Genomic DNA, 21623 nt, shown 5'->3' on the forward strand with positions numbered 1-21623 from the left:
CGAGTGTTATTTCCCCTTGTGTTCAGTGCAGAGAAGAGGGGCAGCCAATCGGCTTCTCTCTTCAGTGTGCCTATTGGCTGCAGGGATTGGCGGCCCCTCCCTGCTCTCCACTGAACACAAGGATGTAATCATCTGCCGCCGCCGTCGCTGCCGCCCCTCCACCCTGTGTGTCAGGTGCACAGAGAGATCCCGGGTGTCTTTTGGATGAGGTACAGAGAGAGATGGAGCTGGATTCTGTTAGACCAGGCTCTGCCAGGGACTCCTGATGTAATGGGGGGGTCCGCTGGGGACTCCTGATGTAAGGGGGGGTCCGCTGGGGACTCCTGATGTGAGGGGAGGTCTGCTGGGGACTCCTGATGTGAGGGGGGCTCCGCTGGGGACTCCTGATGTGAGGGGGGTCCGCTGGGGTCTCCTGATGTAAGGGGGGGCTCCGCTGGGGACTCCTGATGTGAGGGGGGCTCCACTGGGGACTCCTGATGTGAGGGGGACTCCGCTCAGGACTCCTGATGTGAGGGGGGGTCCGCTGGGGACTCCTGATGTAAAGGGGGGTCCGCTGGGGACTCCTGATTTAAAGGGGGGTCCGCTGGGGACTCCTGATGTGAAGGGGGCTCCGCTGGGGACTCTTGATAGGAGGGGGGGCTCCGCTGGGGACTCCTGGTGTGAGGGGGGGCTCCGTTGGGGACTCCTGGTGTAAGGGGGGTCCGCTGATGACTCCTGATGTGAGGGGGGGTCCGCTGGGGACTCCTGATGTAAGGGGGGCTCCGCTGGGGACTCCTGATGTAAGGGGGGTCCGCTGGGGACTCCTGGTGTGAAGGGGGCTCCGCTGGGGACTCCTGATGTGAGGGGGGCTCCGCTGGGGACTCCTGATGTGAGGGGGGGCTCCGCTGCGGACTCCTGATGTGAGGGGGGCTCTGCTGGGGACTCCTGATGTGAGGGGGGCTCCGCTGGGGACTCCTGATGTAAGGGGGGTCCGCTGGGGACTCCTAATGTGAGGGGGGGGCTCCGCTGGGGACTCCTGGTGTGAGGGGGGGCTCCGCTGGGGACTCCTGATGTGAGGGGGGCTCTGCTGGGGACTCCTGGTGTGAGGGGGGTCCGCTGGGAACTCCTGGTGTGAGGGGGGGCTCCGCTGGGGACTCCTGATGTAAGGGGGGCTCCGCTGGAGACTCCTGATGTAAGGGGGGGTCCGCTGGGGACTCCTGATGTGAGGGGGTTCCGCTGGGGACTCCTGATGTGAGGGGGGGCTCCGCTGGGGACTCCTGATGTGAGAGTGGGCTCCGCTGGGGACTCCTGATGTGAGGGGGGGTCCGCTGGGGACTCCTGATGTAAGGGGGCTCCACTGGGGACTCCTGATGTGAGAGGGGGGTCCGCTGGGGACTCCTGATGGGAGGGGGGGTCCGCTGGGGACTCCTGATGTAAAGGGGGGTCCGCTGGGGACTCCTGGTGTGAGGGGGGCTCCCTGGGGACTCCTGGTGTGAGGGGGGTCCGCTGGGGACTCCTCATGTGAGGGGGCTCCGCTGGGGACTCCTGATGTAAGGGGGGTCCGCTGGGGACTCCTGATGTGAGGGGGGCTCCGCTGAGGACTCCTAATGTAAGGGGGGCTCCGCTGGGGACTCCTGATGTGAGGGGGGGCTCTGCTGGGGATTCCTGATGTGAGGGCGGGCTCCACTGGGGACTCCTGATGTAAGGGGGGCTCCGCTGGGGACTCCTGATGTGAGGGGGGCTCCGCTGGGGACTCCTGATGTGAGGGGGGCTCCGCTGGGGACATCTGTTGTGAGGGGGGCTCCGCTGGGGACATCTGTTGTGAGGGGGGGCTCCGCTGGGGACACCTGATGTGAGGGGGGCTCCGTTGGGGACACCTGATGTGAGGGGGGGCTCCGCTGGGGACACCTGATGTAGGGGGGGCTCCGCTGGGGACATCTGATGTAAGGGGGGCACAGCTGGAGACATCTGATGTAAGGGGGGGCTCTGCTGGGGGCACCTGATGCAAGGACGGACTCTGCTGGGACACCTGATGCAAGGACGGACTCTGCTGGGACACCTGATGCAAGGAAGGACTCTGCTAGTGGCAGGCGACGTGGCAGGTGACACGCTCATGGATCCCACTGATTCGGCATTATGGTGAGTTGAATGATTTCATTTTATATTACAATGTAATAATAGAAATAATGCACTTCAATCATCCTGACACCATAACAACCATGGTGCCGGGATGATTGAAGTGCTAACACCAGGTGTTTGGAGTATCTTTATCTGCTGATTGTTAAACTTTCTAGAATACACATATTTCCATTGTTGTGTAGGATCTGGGGCTGCTGTCCCTCCATCCCTCCCCTCCCCCTTTCCTTCTCCATCCCTCATTCATCTCAGACTCTAACCACACCCCATTTGAGCCACGCTCATTTAAGACACGCCTACTATTCGCATAAACCACACCCATTTTTTGCCTCTTCATGCACCAAATTTTTACTTTTCCCATGTGCCACGCCCACAAACGCATGCCCCACCCCCAATTATAACAAGACTCCGCCTACAGCCAAAAAAGTGTCCCTAAAAAATTTTTTTACAATGTTGGCAACTATGCAAACTCAGCAAATATTTTATGGCTTCTGGAATTACATTTTGCTTACTGAAAGTCATTTAATAAATAATGTTTGCAGCAGTAAGGTATTGTCAGGAGTGTGTAGAGCTCCTGCTCCTTGATAGCTGCTGGTCTCATTCCAGCATCCTGGTTTTGGCTGTGATACATTCTCCCTGTCTGTCTGTCCACCGGCAAAGTGACTGATGTAGCCATTCTCTGGGTGGAGACTAAACCTGATTTAGGTGAGTACTTGTAGACCTTCTTGACTTATGGAAAAGGGGGTTGCCATAGGTGAAGAACACAAAAGCTAGCTATAGTGCCTGACCACCTGCGTTAGCAGTGAGTGAGCATGAAGGCTATGCTGTCCAGATACAACTACCCCCTGGGGTGTATGAACTTAGTTGGAACAAAATGGGCTTACGTAGATCATCCAGGCTGCATAACGTTCTTTGAGGTTAAACAGCACAGAGGCCTCATTCAAGTGGGTCAACATGGCCATGTCTTCAATCTTATCGAACTTGGGAGGGTTCTGAGGGTTGATCAGGTCCTCTTTGACTGTTACAGTCTGGAAGAGAAAGACATTGTATTCAGTGAATTTAACATATGTACAGCAAGCAAGCTGCTTATTTATTTGTACTGCATACCTTTCCATCGTCAGTTTTCACAGTGACTTTGCCACCCTCACGTGCAGTGACTAAGCCCTTCACGTAAAGCTCCTTGTCATCATGGACAAAGACAGAGTTTTTAGCATCAAAGGGCTTGTTTTGAGCCTCCAGTCTTTCCTTTTCTGATTTCCTCAGGAAGGGGGCGGCTGGCCCAAACACCGCCATTTCAGAGTCACCCATGGTTGCAAGTCACTATTGGAGAGAATAGACAGGCAGAATTTATTGTCTTTACTTCATGTATAATGATATAAAGGACAAAATGTTTTGTTTTTTTTTAATTCTTGTGTCACAAATTGCCTGTTACAGGAGAAATTCATCTATGCGATAAAAAATGTTGTGTTGCAAAACCCAAATTCAATGCATATAATGAAGGGTTCTATAGAGCATAGGCCTTGCTGATGTGGAAGAAAGCATTTGTCCAATAACAAAAGAAGAGAGGAGAAAAGCTGCAAAAAAATGCATTTACAACATTTTACAACTGATCCCAGCAATTGACTGATCTGGGCCCACCAACTTTAAGAAGTAGGCATCGAACGGAATGTTCTTATACTTTGTTACGCAGCCTGATTGGTCCTCCTAATGTCTTGAACCACCATTGATGATAAAGCACTGTTCCCTCATCAGCTTCATATGCCTGGATATTAATGAGGCAAGTGTATTATAAAGGTTCAAGTAACTTAAACCTGTCAGAGCGTCCCTATTAGTTGATTTCAGTGCCCAAAATCAGGCACCTGATAATGTCTGCGGATCCCTTTACTTGTTAGGAAGTAATTTTCTGGGGAGCCTCAAATACAGCAAGTAGCAGCCTTGATTTGGATCTCACTTTAGCCAGAATTTACACTGTATCCAACTTCAAAGTCGGGCGACTATCGTGCGACTTTGAAGTCGCACCCCAGAGCGACTTTGGCACGACTTGCATGCGACTTCTGTAACAGAAGCCAATGCAAATTGTCCCAAAGTCAGACCAAAAGTAACGCAGGAACTTATTTGTATGTCTGGGCGACTCAAGTCGCACCGATTAGAACGGTTCCATCGCACAGAATGGGGTCCAACTGGGGTCTGACTTCTGATGCGACAAATGCTCCAAAGTCGGAATGATTGTCGCATCAGTGTGAACCAGGCCTTAGAGTTATTCAATCCAGCATCTAGGCACCTGAAAGATGTTAACCTTATTGGAGAATAGAACGGGAAGGGCATACCAGAGCACCAACACTGGAGCCACCTCAAGGTCTCTGATTCCTGTATTTATGGATTCCTAGGCCTAAAGGAGGCAAGTTAGATGAAAGCAAGTTTTTCAACCCACTTTTGAACACCAGTATTAGTTTAGTTTGTAACATTTAGTGACAGCTCTAACTTAAAATCTATAAGTGTTATGCTAGTAAGACTTCAGACAGATTTTACAATTTGGCTGCCCTTGTTTCAGAAAATTATGGCCAGCAACTTACTTCATAAATTGGCCTGAAGATATAATCGTGATATATGTAAAGCTGGCCATAGGTGGCTCACATTTTGGCTGATTTATTTTGAATTGGCCAAACATTGAGGCTAGGGTTCCTGTCAAGCATCACCCAACTCAACAAATGTTGACTTAGGCTGGGTTCACACTATAATGACCTTTCGACCCCACATTCTATCACTATCCAAAGCTTGCCGCCTCTGTCTTCGCAACATCTCCAAGATACGCCCCTTCCTAACCAATGACACCACAAAGCTTCTAATCCACTCCCTGGTCATCTCCCGCCTTGACTACTGCAACTCCCTCCTCATTGGTTTACCTCTAAATAGGCTATCCCCACTTCAGTCCATCATGAACGCTGCGGCCAGGCTCATCCACCACACAAACCGCTCAGCGTCTGCTACACCCCTCTGCCAATCCCTCCATTGGCTGCCACTCAGTCACCGAATTAAATTCAAGATACTAACTATAACCTACAAAGCCATCCACAACCTGGCCCCCAGCTACATCTCTAACCTAGTCACAAAATACCAACCTAATCGTTCTCTTCGCTCCTCCCAAGATCTCCTGCTCTCAAACTCCCTTGTCACCTCATCCCATGCTCGCCTTCAGGACTTCTCCAGAGCCTCTCCCATCCTCTGGAATGCTCTACCCCAATCCGTCCGATTTTCTCCTACTTTATCCACTTTCAGACGGTCCCTGAAAACTCATCTCTTCAGAGAAGCCTATCTGGCCCCCACCTAACAACTGTACATTTATCTTCTCAATCAGCACATCACCCACAGTTATTACCTCTTGTATCTCTTGACCTTCCCTCTTAGATTGTAAGCTCTAAGGAGCAGGGCCCTCTGATTCCTACTGTATCAAATTGTATTGTATTTGTACTGTCTACCCTCAAGTTGTAAAGCGCTACGTAAACTGTTGGCGCTATATAAATACTGTATAATAATAATAATAATAATAATAATAATAATAATGTGATGCCAGACATTGCATGTGATTCACACCGCACAGTTTGTATGGCGGAAATCGCATCACATTCGCACCAAAATGGTGCAGGACCCTTTTTTTTGGTCCACACTGGAATCGGATTGCATGGGTGTTCAGACCCATGCGATCCAATTCCACTGTTCGCACTGTGTTCTGCGAACCGATTTGGGGATGTCATTAACTCTCTATTGACACTGGCAGCAGAGTCAGATGCGATGCGGGAACCCACACATGAATCTCGCAGGTTCCCCCTTTGCACCAGTGTAAACCGAGACTTAAAGTGGTATTAACCCCAAAGAAAAACATCTATTATACTGCAGCTTACTAAGTCTTTATTGCCTTTATTTTCCCCTGGTGATCCAGCCAACAAGTTTGTTGTTTATCAACAGAACCAGCTGCCCTGCAAATGTATCAGTTACAGGGTAAGACAAACTATTTACCATTAACAGGGTCACTTACAATGAGCAGCTTTATCCCAAAAGAATACAAAACTGTTTGCTGTAACTGTTTATTTAACTGCAGTGTGAGCTTGAGTTTGGCTTCAATTTTTTAGTGTATCTAAATCTGCTAGTCCATCTAACACTCTACTCCCCCCAGACTAACAATGCTGCCGTCCAAAGGTCCTCCTTCATCCAGAGGGGGGGCACTCTAATGCCCCGTACACACGGTCGGACTTTGTTCGGACATTCCGACAACAAAATCCATGGATTTTTTCCGACGGATGTTGGCTCAAACTTGTCTTGCATACACACGGTCACACAAAGTTGTCGGAAAATCCGATCGTTCTAAACGCGGTGACGTAAAACACGTACGTCGGGACTATAAACGGGGCAGTGGCCAATAGCTTTCATCTCTTAATTTATTCTGAGCATGCGTGGCACTTTGTGCGTCGGATTTGTGTACACACGATTGGAATTTCCGACAACGGATTTTGTTGTCGGAAAATTTTATATCCTGCTCTCAAACTTTGTGTGTCGGAAAATCCGATGGAAAATGTGTGATGGAGCCCACACACGGTCGGAATTTCCGACAACAAGGTCCTATCACACATTTTCCGTCGGAAAATCCGACCGTGTGTACGGGGCATAATACTGGAGGTGTGTTACTGGCAAGATCATCAGGTGAAAACAGAGAGAAAAAAAGCCTAAAATAAGAAAACTAATGCAATCACCACATCTAATGATTGGTAAGCTGCAATATATTACATTTTTGTTTTTGAGTTTAACACCGCTTTAAAAATCAACTAAGCAGGGTGGAAAATTGTCTGCCATACAATGACAAGCTGAACAAGAGATAACGCAACTGTGTATATGACTAACTAAAGTCAGCAGTAATGTACAGGAGGTACAACAATAACAGTGGGAAAGGGGGGTTCCTGGCAAATTTATGAGCAACAATTTACATCAAAAGGAGTTAAGCTGGCCGTGGATGAATCACTATTTTTTGATCAGCCAGTAGGCTGATCAAAAAAACAAATGGAGTCCCCTATCCACACATTGGAGGTGGATGGAGGAATCCTCCGTGCTGTGCTATTGTATTCTGACAGCCAGACTCCTCTACTGTCAGAATACACTCATTGAACAAGAACTTTCCAACATTATCATGCCTCCCATGTCATGCCTATAGACCAGAGGTCTCCAAACTGCAGCCCAGGGGCCAAATGTGGCCCTTCGCTTGCCTTTATCTGGCCCTTGGTGCACTATTCCTCCTGCTGACACCAACAATGGGGGCATAATTCTTGCCACTGACACCAACAATGGGGCACAGTTCTTCCCACAAATAACCTATTTCCACCCACAGACACCAATGATGGGCCACTACTCTACCCACTGACACCAATGATGGGGCACTATTCCTCCCACTGACACCAATGATGGGGCACTATTCCTCCCACTCCACTGACACCAATGATGGGGCACTATTCCTCCCACTGACACCAATGATGGGGCACTATTCCTCCCACTGACACCAATGATGGGGCACTATTTCTCCACTGAAACCAATGATGGGGTGTTAATCCTTCCATTATTGATGGGGCATTGTTTAGTCCTACTGATACTGGGGTATTTTCCACTCCCACTGGCCACAGTCTGGCCCCCCTAAGTCTGAAGGACAGTAAAATGGCCCCTTGTTTAGAAAGTTTGGAGACCCCCTGGTCTAGACTGATGAAGGAGAAGTCAGATTGGTTACATATGGAGCAGTGCATAACACCTCAATCCTCTTCCCAATGTTTACTGAGCTGATGTAGAACTTTTCAAACAGGCATAGAAAACAAGCAAAGTGACTTTAAAACTGGAACTCCCACTAAAACTTTGTCTCATGACTTGTTTCCTTTAAAACTCTACTCTAGTCAAAACTTTTTTTTTGTTTTCAATAGATTGCAAAGAGTTAGAACCTCTGTTGGGTCTCTATTGCTCCCAGATTTCTGCTCACTTACTATGACCGTATTTGTTGCCTCTAGGACAGGAAGTGAGGGGAAATCTCCCCAATAGGACACAGCAACAGAGAAAGCTTCCAAATGTCATCACTTTGTTCAATCCCCGATCCACCCCCAAAAAAAGGGTTTTAGCTGGAGTTCCACTTTTATGTCGCGGTTAAATAACATCTGTAAATGTGTGTTTTCGATTGCTATCTTCTCCTATGTCAAGATCATGAAGTCATATCCAGTGTAAAATTGCCAATTTGACTGGTCACAGTTAAATAATCCAGATGTTTTATCTACAGGATCGTTTTTTCCCGTGACGGAAGAATGATCACTGCAGCCAAATGAAGGAGGGTTAACAACGCATTAACTGCCAAACCTGTTTTTGGTGGTCTTCAGCCAGAGAAATTCCACAAAGAAGCTGAAAGAAGAGAACACAAGAGGTGGTGAGTACTAGAGCTTCTATATACATATTCAGAACTAAATGTAATCATTTCAAAACAGACTTATGCCACGTACACACGATCTGAATTTCCGACAACAAATGTTCGATGTGAGCTTGTTGTCGGAAATTCTGACCGTGTGTAGGCTCCATCAGACATTTTTTGTCGGAATTTCCGACCAACAAAATTTGAGAGCTGGTTCTCAAATTTTCTGGCAACAAAATCTGTTGTTGTAAATTCCGATTGTGTGTACACAATTCCGACGCACAAAATTCCACGCATGCTCGGAATCAAGCAGAAGAGCCCCAATGGCTATTGAACTTCCTTTTTTCTTGTCTTGTCGTATGTTTTGTACGTCAGCGTGTTCTTGACGTTCGGAAATTTCTGACAACATTTGTGCGACCGTGTGTATGCAAGACAAGTGTCAGCCAACACCTGTCGGAAATAAATCCATGGTTTGGTTGTTGGAAATTCCGATCGTCTGTACACGGCATAAGGCTGGCCATACATTATACAATTTTCTTGTACAATTTTCCTTTAGATTTACCAAAGCCATATAATAGGAGGTGATTTTCTTGTACAGTTTCCCTTTAGATTTACCAAAACCATATAATAGGAGGTGATTTTCTTGTACAGTTTTCCTTTAGATTTACCAAAACCATATAATAGGAGGTCAAACCTGAACACTTTTAATTTGTATGCAAACAGGCAGGCCCTTGCACTACATAGTTGAAGGTAAATCTAAAGGAAATTGAATAAGAAAATTGTATAATGTATGGCAAGCTTTAGATCAAAGATCTTCAAACTACGGCCCTCCAGCTGTTCCGGAACTACACATCCCATGAGGCATTGTAAAACTCTGACATTCACAGACATGACTAGGCATGATGGGAATTGTAGTTCATGAACAACTGTAGGGCTGTAGTTTGAAGACCCCTGCTTTAGATAATTAATATTTGACTACTAGAGATTGTAGGCATGTGCCCTGGTGGTACGGTTCAATTATAAGCTCCACTTATGGGCAGAGACTGGTGCAAATGTTTCAGTGTAAATGGCTGTAAAATGTTAATGATGTACTTGTGCTTAGCATCAAAACATCAGAGACATTGGGAAGTAATGAGTCCCAGGAACAGGGCGTGGGTCTAGGGGCATCCTAAGGCCCCTTTCACACTGGGACGGTGGGTGCGTTGGCGGTAAAGCGCCACTATTTTTAGCGGCGCTTTACCGTCAATTTCGCGGTGCTATTCGACCGCTAGTGGGGCACTTTTACCCCCCGCTAGCGGCCGAAAAAAGGGTTACAACCAGCCGAGAAAGGGTTAAAACCACCCGCAAAGCGCTGCTGCAGCAGCGCTTTGCCGGCAGTATAGCCGCGCTACCCATTGATTTCATGGGCAGGAGCGGTGGAGGAGCATTGTATACACACCGTTCCTTCACCGCTCCAAAGATGCTGCTAGCAGGAGTTTTTTTAGCATCCTGCCATCGCACCGCTCCAGTGTGAAGGCCCTCGGAGAGACAGGCGCGGCTCTTTCAGGTTTCGCTTTGAAGGAGCTATTTTTAGCACTGTAGCGCCTGCAAAGCGCCCCAGTGTGAAAGGGGTCTAAGAAAGTTGGATAAGACACATTATATATGATTTTGGTAGTTCAAATTAACAGCCTTATCCAATAAACAGCATTCATTCTTTAACCAATCAGAATTCACTTTGCCAAATTAGCACTTGAGATTTAACACTCTTTATAAATGAAGGATGTCAATGTTATAGTGAATCTAAGGTGAATATTTTTTATTTATTTTTTTTGCTCCTTCTTTTCTCCCTTCGTCTTTCAGGACAGCACCTGGAGAGAGCGCAGCTCCACCCACTTTCCCAGGAAACACTGCAGTCAGTTTCTTTAAAGACCGGACACTTCCACCATGGCCTCAGTTGTAGTGTTTCCTCCGCCATGGTGGAAGCGCTGCAGGGAACCAGGGGTGTGCTGCGCTTTCTCCAGGTGGTGAAGGTTAGGGCATACCGGATCGTTTTTCTTCTTTTCCAAAGACAGCCCAGCATCCTCCCTGACGTGTGGGGGATTCTCCGGTGCCTCCTCCTCTTCATGCTCGGCGAGAGCCAGGCTGCGAGGGTCCCGCTCCTACAGACCGGTGGCAGGGCTGTGGAGTAGAGCGGCGTCTATTCCACGGGCCGCACGCCTTCCGGGTTCGGATGGCAAGCGTGTCATTTCCGACCGGGGGCGGGGCCTCGAGCGGCGCGACGCGGCTTCCGGTTCCGGCCGCTGGAACGCAGGAGGGGGGGGCGGTCTCCATGGCTGATTTCATTTCCGGCCCTCACAGCGGTGAGCGGCCCGGGAAAATCAAATAAAAGAGCACAAACGCCGCTGTGTGTCCTGTCAATAATGGAGGACGATCAGACGGCGGTGGCAGGAGCAGGAGCCACAACAATCAGCCAGGCTCAGGTAAGCAGGGATACTGGTCTCTGTCTTTTACTCTATGGGCATTTATAATGTTTAGTTATTATCCCTTCCCTAAAAAAAAAAAGTGGGGAGCCTGCAGATCACTTGGTCCTGAGTACTAAAGGAGGGATAAGTGATTAATTATGTTTTAAGGTGGATCTGTGGGGTGATTCACCGGCTGTGGAACAGATCATAGGTGTTAAAGGGTTAACTTCCTTGGTGGTGTTTTTTTCTGTGTTCCTTATACAGCATGTAAACTGTTGTTTGTGAAATATGGTTCAGCTATTGTCTTTTTTCCCTTGGGATATTGCAGAAGGCTAAGGAGAAGACCAAGCATGTCTCCCCTATTGTTAAAAGGAAGTGTCCCTCTTGTAAGGGGTTACTGAGGGATTCCTGGCCCAAAGTATTATGCAAATCTTGCATTACGGACATAGTTAAGGAGGAGACAGCTCCTGCTAGTCCTGCAGCTCAACAAAGCGAATTGCTAAGCTCTTTCAGGAAGGAACTGGCAGACACCTTTGAGTCCTTCAGGTCCTACCTAGATAGGCGTCCAACGGCGCATAGCAGTGTGGTGCCACATTCTCAATCCTCTGTTTCAGCATCCAGAGGGGGCAGCGACTCAGAGGAGGAGGAAAGTAACATTTTACTAAATTCGGAGGAGGAAGCAGAAGAAGTAAATGAAGCTTCTTCTCCTTCTTCTAGGTACAAGTTATCCCTTGAGGAGGTAGATGATTTACTAAGAACAATTCATACTACCCTTAACATCACAGAGGATAAGGCTCAGCTATCCCTACACGATAAGATGTTCCAAGGCCTCGGGGAGGAAAAACACAGGGTTTTTCCTGTACATAAATTCCTATCAGAGACCATTAAAAGGGAGTGGAAGGATCCAGAGAGAGCCCCCTTCTTTTCTAAATCCCTCAAGCGAAGGTTTCCGTTTGATGAGGATAGCTCGCATATTTGGAATAAAAAGCCAAGACTAGACGCAGCCTTTTCCCAGGTATCTAGGAATACTGACCTGGCCTTTGAGGACATGGGTATCCTTAAAGATACCATGGACAAAAAGGCAGACTCCCTATTAAGGAAGGCATGGGATTCTTCTTTAGCAAATTTGAAGCCTGCCATGGCCTCAACTGTGGTAGCCAGAAATCTGGAACACTGGCTGGAGCAGCTGAAGATCCACATTGAGGCAGGGACGCCTCGTAAGGATCTGCTAGATACGCTACCGGTGTTATCAAGGGCGGTAGGGTATATAGCAGATGCCTCAGCGGAGTCAATCAGGATGTCAGCCAGATCCACAGCTCTGATAAACTCAGCTCGCAGGGCGTTATGGGTCAAGACATGGACAGGGGATACTGCTTCAAAGACAAAATTATGCGGTTTACCCTTTGAAGGTGATCTAGTGTTTGGCCCTGGGCTGGAAGCTATTCTTGACAGAACAGCTGACAAAAAGAAGGCTTTCCCTATAAAGAAGAAGGTACTTCCGCAAGGCAACAGAAATTTTCGTGCTTTTCGAAAGACCCCAGATACCAAAGAGGCAGGCTACAAAAGGCCTTGGAAGTCTCAAAGAGGGAGGGGTAAGTCAGGAGTACTTTTTCGCCCCCCAACCACAAGCCCAAAAACCCAGTGACGGTCAGCCAACTGTGGGAGCAAGGTTACAGACCTTCTTTTTACAGTGGAAGACTATAACAAGCAGCCAGTTTATCCTCAGGACCATCTTGGAGGGTTACAGGCTGGAATTTTCTCAACCTCCTCCTGTGCGTTTTTACATAACCCAGGCTCCCCGAGACTCAGAAAAGTCACTAGCAATGACAGCTATCCTGAAGGACTTGATGCTACAAAAAGTGATAGTGAACGTACCCCCTGGGGAATTAGAACAGGGGTGCTATTCACACATATTTCTTGTGAAGAAACCGTCGGGAAAATTCAGGCTCATCCTGAACCTGAAGATTCTAAACAAGGCTATCAGGTACAAGAAGTTCAGGATGGACACAATATTCTCAGTAAAGAATCTCCTGACCCCGGGATGTTTTATGGCTTCCATAGACCTGAGAGATGCATACTTGCATGTACCAGTAGCGTCAACATCTCAGAAACACCTAAGGTTTGCGATAAAACTGGGGGAATCTACCCTTCATCTCCAGTTCAGAGCTCTCCCTTTCGGGCTGTCATCTTCTCCGAGGATTTTTACAAAAGTCCTGGCGGAGGCCTTGGCCCCACTCAGAGTAGAGGGGGTATCAGTCCTGCCCTATCTGGACGATCTACTAATTTTTGCCAAAACAAGGGACCTGTTAGTGAGAGATCTGGAAAAGACAATGAGACACCTGGTAGGTCTAGGATGGATAATCAACGAGGAGAAATCAAACTTGATTCCATCTCAGACCATACTATTCTTGGGTTACACGATAGATTCCATCCAGGAGAAAATTTTTCTCCCCGAAGGGAAGAGGGAGAAGCTTCAGGAGGCAGTGAAGAAGACGCAGACAAATATGCCAATCTCCATAAGAGCAGCTATGTCGGTCTTAGGGCTACTCACTGCGACTATTCCAGCGGTGCAGTGGGCACGTCTACATGGAAGGGAGCTCCAGCAGACAATTTTAACGAGTTGGTCCTATGGAGAGTCCCTAGAAAAATTAATAAGGATACCTGCGCGGGTTCAGAGGAAGCTTTGGTGGTGGAGAAATCACTCAAACCTGAACAGGGGTCTGCTCTGGAGTTTTCCTTTGCAGAAAAGATTAACAACAGACGCAAGTTCCTGGGGTTGGGGCGCCCACCTGGACGAGCAGATGGCTCAGGGGAGTTGGACAGACTGGGAAGCCAGAAAGTCCTCCAATTGGAGAGAGCTGAGGGCTATTCTCTTGGGTCTATGGGCCTTCGAAAGAACAGTCCGGGGCCATCATGTTCAGGTCCTATCGGACAATGCCACAGCGGTGGCCTATATATCAAGGCAGGGAGGAACAAGGAGCAGGGCTCTGCTATCCTTGGCACTCCAGATTCTAGCCTGGGCAGAAGACAGGCTAAACTCCATAACAGCGATACATCTGAAGGGAGATTTAAACCTTATGGCAGACTTTCTGAGCAGAGAAAGAGTACTGGAAGCAGAATGGAGTCTAAATGTAGAGACTTTTCAACAACTAACAGAAAGATGGGGAATGCCCCAAATAGATCTTTTCGCATCCCAAAAGAATGCAAAAGTAGAGGCCTTCTTCTCACTGAACAGGCAGGATCAGGCAGAGGGATTGGATGCATTAGCGCAGCCATGGAAATTCCAGTTGTGCTACGCCTTTCCCCCCTTTCAGATGATCCCCTTGGTCTTAAGAAAGCTACAGAAAGAGAACACGACGATGATTCTGGTGGCTCCTTTCTGGCCCAAACGGGCTTGGTTCGCAACAATACAGGGGATGGCGGTGGAACCTTATTGGGAGCTTCCGCTTCGGAAGGACCTCCTAACGCAGGGCCCCCTTCATCACCCAAATACCCAGCATCTCAGGTTGACAGGTTGGTTACTGAGGAGCAGATGTTAAAAAATAAGGGCCTTTCAGATAAACTGGTCTCTACCCTGCTGAACAGTCGTAAAGAGGTTACCAGGGCCATCTACTTCAAAACGTGGAAACGATTTAATAGCTGGTGTGCGATTAGGATACTTTCGCCACAGGAAATCGCTTCAGTGCTAGAGTTTCTCCATGAGGGAATGGAGATGGGGTTGGCAGCTAGCACCCTAAAAGTGCAGGTAGCTGCATTATCGGTTTTTCTTGAGAGGCAGTTATCAAGGGAGCCGCTTATTATTAGGTTTTTCAAGGCATTGGCCAGAGCTAGGCCAATACCTTTTAAGTTTTTTCCTAGATGGGACCTGTCTGTGGTTCTGCGGGGTCTAATCAAAGGGCCGTTTGAACCTCCAGAGGAAGCGTCAATCAGGCTATGGTCGTTAAAAATAGTCCTGTTAGTAGCAGTAACTTCAGCTAGGAGAGTAAGCGAGTTACAAGCTCTTTCCATAAGAGAACCCTTTTGTTATATTTTTCCAGACCGGGTAGTGCTAAAAACTGACCCGGGTTTCTTGCCAAAGGTGGCATCAGCATTTCATAGGGAACAAGAGATAATTCTCCCTACCTTTTGTCCTAACCCGTCCAGTGCTAAGGAGAGGTCTTTCCATTCCCTGGACGTGAGAAGGTGTTTATTACATTATATAGAGATAACGAAAGATTTTAGAAGATCAGATTCGCTCTTTGTTCTCTTCTCTGGTCCACGGAAGGGGTATAGAGCATCCAAAAGCACCATAGGTAGATGGCTCAGAATGGCCATCAGCGAAGCTTATAAAGCTTCAGGAGCAGAGCCCCCTAAGGGGGTAGTAGCCCATTCAACAAGGGCAGTAGCAACGTCCTGGGCGGAGAGGGCAGGGGCTTCCCCGGGTCGGATCTGTAAAGCGGCCACGTGGACAAGTTTCTCCACCTTCACCCGCCACTACAGGTTGGACTTGCTATCAGCAGCGGAACAGTCGTTTGGCAGGAAGGTCCTGCAGGCGGTGGTCCCACCCTAGAGTAAGTACTCTTTTATCATCTCCAGGTGCTGTCCTGAAAGACGAAGGGAGAAAACCCTAGTTAGACTTACCGGTAACGGTATTTCTACGAGTCTTTCAGGACAGCGCCGATGACCCGCCCTAAGTTTTGAGGTTGTAAGATGTGTTATTGCTGTGTTCTGCTTATCTAATTTCAGCATGGCTGGAGGTACTCTATGAACAACTGAGGCCATGGTGGAAGTGTCCGGTCTTTAAAGAAACTGACTGCAGTGTTTCCTGGGAAAGTGGGTGGAGCTGCGCTCTCTCCAGGTGCTGTCCTGAAAGACTCGTAGAAATACCGTTACCGGTAAGTCTAACTAGGGTTTTTGCTCCTTCTAGTTTCTGTCCTGCTGATCCATATTTACCAGCTAAAGTCACGTTTGAGCATCAAATGACAAAAATGTTACTTAAAAAAAAAAATGTTTCAAATACAAAACTGAAAGAGCTGCTTACAAAACTTTACTTAATATATATATATATATATATATATATATATATATATATATATATATATATATATATATATATATATATATATAGCTATTGCCTTTAATGATAACAAATGCAAAAGTGAAATAAATTGGGAATTTTTTTTAAGGCTTCTCTATTGGGTTAAATAATGGGTCAGCTTTCGCCCCTCGAGACTATAAAAACCATAGGGGGTTATTTACTAAAGGAAAATCCACTTTGCACTGCAAGTGCACATGAAAGTGCACTTGGAAGTAAAGTCTCTGTAGATCCGAGGGGGACATGTAAGGAAAATAAAAAACAGCCTTTTAGCTTGCACATGATTGGATGATAAAATCAGCAGAGCTTCCACTCATTTCAGATCTACCCCTTAGATTGAGAGCGACTGCACTTCCAAGTGCACTTGCAGTGCAAAGTGGATTTGTCTTTCGTAAATAACCCCCAAAGTCTCTTCAATTCAGCCTAATGTACCATAAACACCTTCTGGTGGATCTGCAAAGATAAAGAACTTACCCAGAGAAGGACCACCTTGCCAGTGTCTTGGGACGGGCATTGCTTTTATACGTGAGGCAAGCTGGTCATCAACCATTTGTTCTCCTATGTATGGAAAGCGTATAAAAAAGGGCGGTGTGTTATCATATGAATGGAATGGTATTTTACTTTTGTTTTTATGCTATTAATATCATTCTCGGTGTGTCTACTAAAAAAAACCCTCAAGATTGCTCAGGCACGTTCTTGGAAGGCTGTATGCTTGTCATAAATGGCTGAAGTATTTTATGGGGCATCTCAAGGAGACAAATGCAGATCACAAGATCAGAAGCTGCCTGTATTACTAAAGACGAGAAAGTACAGATATCGTTTCTACACTGTGCAGTGCGAATGTAGAACAGGAATAATTGATTTCTATGAGTGATAGGACAATACATTTCACAGTTCTTATAAGAACCTGTAATAATCACAATACATAGGCTATCATTGCTAACTGTCTTGAAAAAGTACTAGTTGTATGGCTGTCTCCTGACTCTTTTTGAATGGGTTACTCCAAACTGGCATGCAGCACATAAAGTAATGCCGCGTACACACGATCGGAAATTCCGCCAGCAAAACTCCGATGAGAGCTTTTTGTCGGAAAATGCAACCGTGCGTATGCTCCATCGGTCTTTTGCTGGCGGAATTCCAGCCAGCAAAAGATTGAGAGCATGTTCTCTATTTTTCGGTCTGGAAAAGTTCCTATCCGAAAATGCAATCGTCTGTACAAGTTCCGACGTGCAAAATTCCTACGCATGCTCAGAAACAATTCGACACATGCTCGGAAGCATTGAACTTCATTTTCTTGGCTCGTCTAAGTGTTGTACGTCACCGCATTCTTGGCCGTCGAAAGTTCAGAGAACTTTTGTGTGACCGTGTGTATGCAAGGCAAGCTTGAGCGGAATTCCGTCGGAAAAACCATCCAAGTTTTTTCTGACGGAAAATCCGCTTGTGTGTACGGGGCATTAGAGTATTTTCTTATGTTTAGAGGTGAAAATAGCATGGTGAAATCTGCAGACAGAAAGGGCAAACCTATGGTCAAAGCCAGGGCTTTTTTTCTCAGGAAAATAGGTGCAAGAACTCAACCACGAACCCCCAAAAATAACCCTCTCCCACACACACCCTACAAACTGAATCAAATAGTGGGTGTGGTCAAATTTCACTAAGGCTGGCCATACATTATATACATTTTCTTCTACAACTTTCCTTTAGATTTACCAAAACCATATAATAGGAGGTCACACCTAAACACTTTCAATTGTGTATGCAATCAGGCAGGCCCTTGTACCAGCACATAGTTGGAGGTAAATCTAAAGGAAATTGAACAAGAAAATTGTATAATGTATGGCCGGCTTAACAGCGGGAGGGTTTTAACCACTTGCCCGCTGCGCTATAGCCGAATGTTGGCTACAGTGCCGTTGTCTAGTTCTAGGGAACCGTCATATGATGGCTTTCCGTGATCGCGCCCGCCGCTAAGGTTTGGCTGTGTGCTCTGTGATCATAGCATCCTCCAGACAAGCAGCATCCTTTTACCACGTGATCAGCTGTGTCCATTCACAGCTGATGACAGAGGTAAACAGATGCCGGTTATCGCCACTCCTTTCCTCATGCTGACGGCATGAGGAGAAGATAACCGATAACCGGCTTCTCTAAATGGGACATCTACACTGATAATGGTCAGATCAGATGAAACCAAAATTGAACTTTTTGGCCTAAAAGCAAAACGCTATGTGTGGCAGAAAACTCACACTGCACATCACCCTGAACACACCATCCCCACTGTGAACCATGGTGGTGGCAGCATCATGTTGTGGGGATGCTTTTCTTCATCAGGGGCAGGGAAGCTGGTCAGAGTTGATGGGAAGGTGGATGGAGCCAAATACAGGGCGATCTTAGAAGAAAAACTGTTAGAGTCTGCAAAAGACTTGAGACTGGGGCGGAGGTTCACCTTCCAGCAGGATAATAACCCTAAACATACAGTGAGAGCTACAATGGAATGGTTTAGATCAAAGTATTTTCATGTGTTAGAATGGCCCAGTCAAAGTCCAGACCTAAATCCAATTGAGAATCTGTGGCAAGACTTGAAAATTGCTGTTCACAGACACTCTCCGTCTAATCTGACAGAGCTTGAGCTATTTTGCGAAGAAGAATGGGCAAAAAATGTCACTCTCTCTAGATGGGAGCTTTATACAAATGCACACCACACTTTTCACATAATTATTTGTAAAAAAAAATGAAAACCATTTATAATTTTCCTTCAACTTCACAATTATGTGCCACTTTGTTTTGGTTTATCACATAAAAACCCAATAAAATACTGGAAAATTTCAAGAAGTATGAATACTTTTTCAAGGCACTGTAGGTTATGGGAGTACCAGGTTCCTTCTCTGAGCATATTGGCATAAGAAAACAATTAAATACACAGTTGAAATACATATATGTAAAAAGAACAAAAGTGGCAAACGCTAATCATTTAAAAAAAAACTTGCTTTTTAAAGCAAGGTACACATGTGGCAGTGGGGGCTGGTGGTATATTTTTTGGGGGGGGGGTCAATCCACCCACCGTCACCCAAAGGCCGGTCGGTCGGGTCGCAGGACACCCTGGTTGGTCGGTGACCCAGCCCCGCACTTACCCCATCTGGGTTGCGGGCAGTGGCTTCACTCTGCATCTCCTCCTCCCCAGTGGCCAATAGGATCGCTTCTCCTCTCGGCAAAATGGGTGACGGGTCTCATTACCCTCTTCCGGATTGGTCGGGAGGAGAATCAGGAAGACAATAGCGAATATTAATTCGCTATTGTCACACAACTGGGTGGGCTCAGGGCGCGTGCTCTGCCACCCGATCCCATCCTTTTTTGAAGCCAATTAAAGCCTCAGGCTCTAATCATGTGCTTCTAAAAAAAAAACCCCATTGTAATCCATGTGTCCGATGCCCTGCATGTAGATTAGGGGCTGGGATTAGGGGGGGCGGCACCCCTGCGCTCCGTATGGACGGGCCACCACTGATGGAAGGGCTTTTCAACGGGACAAAGAAATAAAAAAAATTCCCAGCATACTCACCAGCTAGCCATCAAAAAAACAAAAACATCAAACTTACACTGTTTTAAGAATTTGCATTTATAAAGGTTTTAGTTGGATACCTATACATGTATGTACAATATACTGTATGTGGATGAGTTGTTCCTAACTAACCCATGAGAGTCTCCATCTTGGACCATGTATAGCAATGAACAAATTGAGCGCAGGTATGCCTGAAAGTAGCCCATTTCTTCTCCACACACAGTATGTGTCTTATCTGCCACAGGGTTTGTATTACTGCCCAACCACTTTTGTGATTGGTTTACCTTTATCAGACAGCACAGGAGTGTGATCCCACTTTAAATTGAAGGAATACGGCGAGAAAGATTTGTGGTCTGAAGTTGTAAAAATGGAGCCAGTTGGTGTCTTTGAGGAACCTTTAGTAATTATATACAGGTAGTCCCCGGGTTACGAACAAGATAGTGTTTATCTGCTTTGAAGATCATACAATAAAAGTTTTATACAGATTGGCAGTGGTGTGCGACCCTTCGTTTTGGATATATTTTGGAACAGGTACATTTTTTAAGTGTAACTACAGCCCAAAAAAATATTTTTAAGTTTGGATAGCATAGGGAAGGGTTAACTGGCAATGCAGTGATGTGGGATTACAGAGAGGTCCACCGGACAGTAGGTGGCATCATGCAGTGAGCAGCAAGATGGCTGCCTGGGGGTTTCCGTTTCCAACGTAACGTCACGCTGCCTCCATTTGTAAGCTTGAGTCCTTTGTAAGTCGGATGTTTGTAACTCAGGGACTGCCTGTATATATTTTTTTACATCAGATATTTTGTATGTGTGTAGCGGTACCCCTGTAAGGGCTGCTGGTAGTTGTGGTCTGTCTGTCACCCTGCCCAGCCAGGCACACAACCTTCAGTCACTCCCAGACAGAAAACAGTCCATGCAATTTGTTTTGTATTTGTATTGAGGGGATTCAGCTTGGATGGGGATAGGGTAGACATGAGATGCCCTGTCGATTACAGAAAATGTAGGGACTGAAACTACTGTGCATACATACATCTACAGTATATGCAACTTCCTCCAGCACAGACTCAACTCTTGATCTCTTTCTCTCTCCAGCACTTTACTTGACTATTGATCTCACTCTCTAGAACCAGCTAGCATGATTTGTAGGCCTGACACTGGCTCAGCCAGGCCCAAAGCAAATGCCCCTTACAGTCAGGGACCGTGGGCCCCTACGGTGTAGCAAAAATATGGGTAGTCCTAGTTCTAGCTGTCCACGTGGCTACTGATCCCAGCACCACCTCTTCAGGCCCTACCAGCCCTCCCGGCCACAGCCGCCTCTCTCCATACACCACCACAGTCCACTCCACTGGCTCTGCACCCTTCCCAGACTGCAATCTACCAGTCCTCTCAGGACTGTGTGTCACCCACCAGCCCTCTTGGCTGCAACCCGCTGCTCCTCCCTGGAGACCTGCTTGGTAGTGCTCCCCCACTGTCCTCTCCCTGCTCCTGTGCCAACCATCCAGGACACCTCTGTGTGTCTTAAGAGGGTCCTGTCCACACCCAAGCCCAGGCCCACGGACTGGGGAGCCCCCTCCAAGGCCCCAACAACCTAGCACTACATCTCCAGCTTTCACCTGAACAACTCCTCCCCAGCTGGGCTGACCCTGAGTATTTAAGGAGGCCTACCCCCTGCCAATCCAGACTGGGGATTGGTCAGGGCTCCTCAGAATACTCAAGGCAGCACCACCTCTCCTCTCCTCCTTCCTTTCCAGAAGACTCCAGAATGTTCTGGAAAGAAGTGGGAGGTCTCAGCGCAGTGGGACTGTCTCAGGCACAGTCGGGAGGACTGGGAGAGAGCAATCTGGGATGGGTGCAGAGCCAGCAATAAGGACTGTGATGTCATGGGCAGTAGATTTGGGTAGCTGCAGCCAAGAGGGCTGGCAGGGCCTAAAGAGGACTGACTAGGAGCAGTAGTCCACCATAGGGCAGCTAGCACTAAAGACTTTCCTATTTCTTTTTTTGCTACATTAAGGGAACTGCTGT

General features: G+C 47.2%; 1 protein-coding gene and 1 long non-coding RNA gene across 3 annotated transcripts in view; one reads left to right on the forward strand and one right to left on the reverse strand.

Moving 5' to 3' along the window:
• The window catches only part of LOC141108409 (myosin-4-like), a 32243-nt gene extending 23649 nt beyond the window's left edge, over positions 1 to 8594 (reverse strand). Inside the window, exons 1-3 of the mRNA XM_073600001.1 lie at positions 8491 to 8594; positions 3223 to 3435; positions 3000 to 3143 (exon numbers count right to left, since the gene is read on the reverse strand). Of these exons, the coding sequence (XP_073456102.1) occupies positions 3000 to 3143; positions 3223 to 3423 (345 nt within the window). The 5' untranslated portion in view covers positions 3424 to 3435; positions 8491 to 8594. The remainder of the gene's footprint in view (positions 1 to 2999; positions 3144 to 3222; positions 3436 to 8490) is intronic.
• LOC141108411 (uncharacterized) overlaps positions 1886 to 21623 on the forward strand; it is a 73158-nt gene continuing 53420 nt past the window's right edge. For both annotated transcript variants that reach the window (XR_012236058.1, XR_012236059.1), the window contains exons 1-2: positions 1886 to 2118; positions 8414 to 8557. This is a non-coding gene — a long non-coding RNA (uncharacterized lncRNA). The remainder of the gene's footprint in view (positions 2119 to 8413; positions 8558 to 21623) is intronic.

This window comes from Aquarana catesbeiana, linkage group LG09, assembly GCF_042186555.1.
Source record: "Aquarana catesbeiana isolate 2022-GZ linkage group LG09, ASM4218655v1, whole genome shotgun sequence".
Classification (NCBI taxonomy): Eukaryota; Metazoa; Chordata; class Amphibia; order Anura; family Ranidae; genus Aquarana; species Aquarana catesbeiana.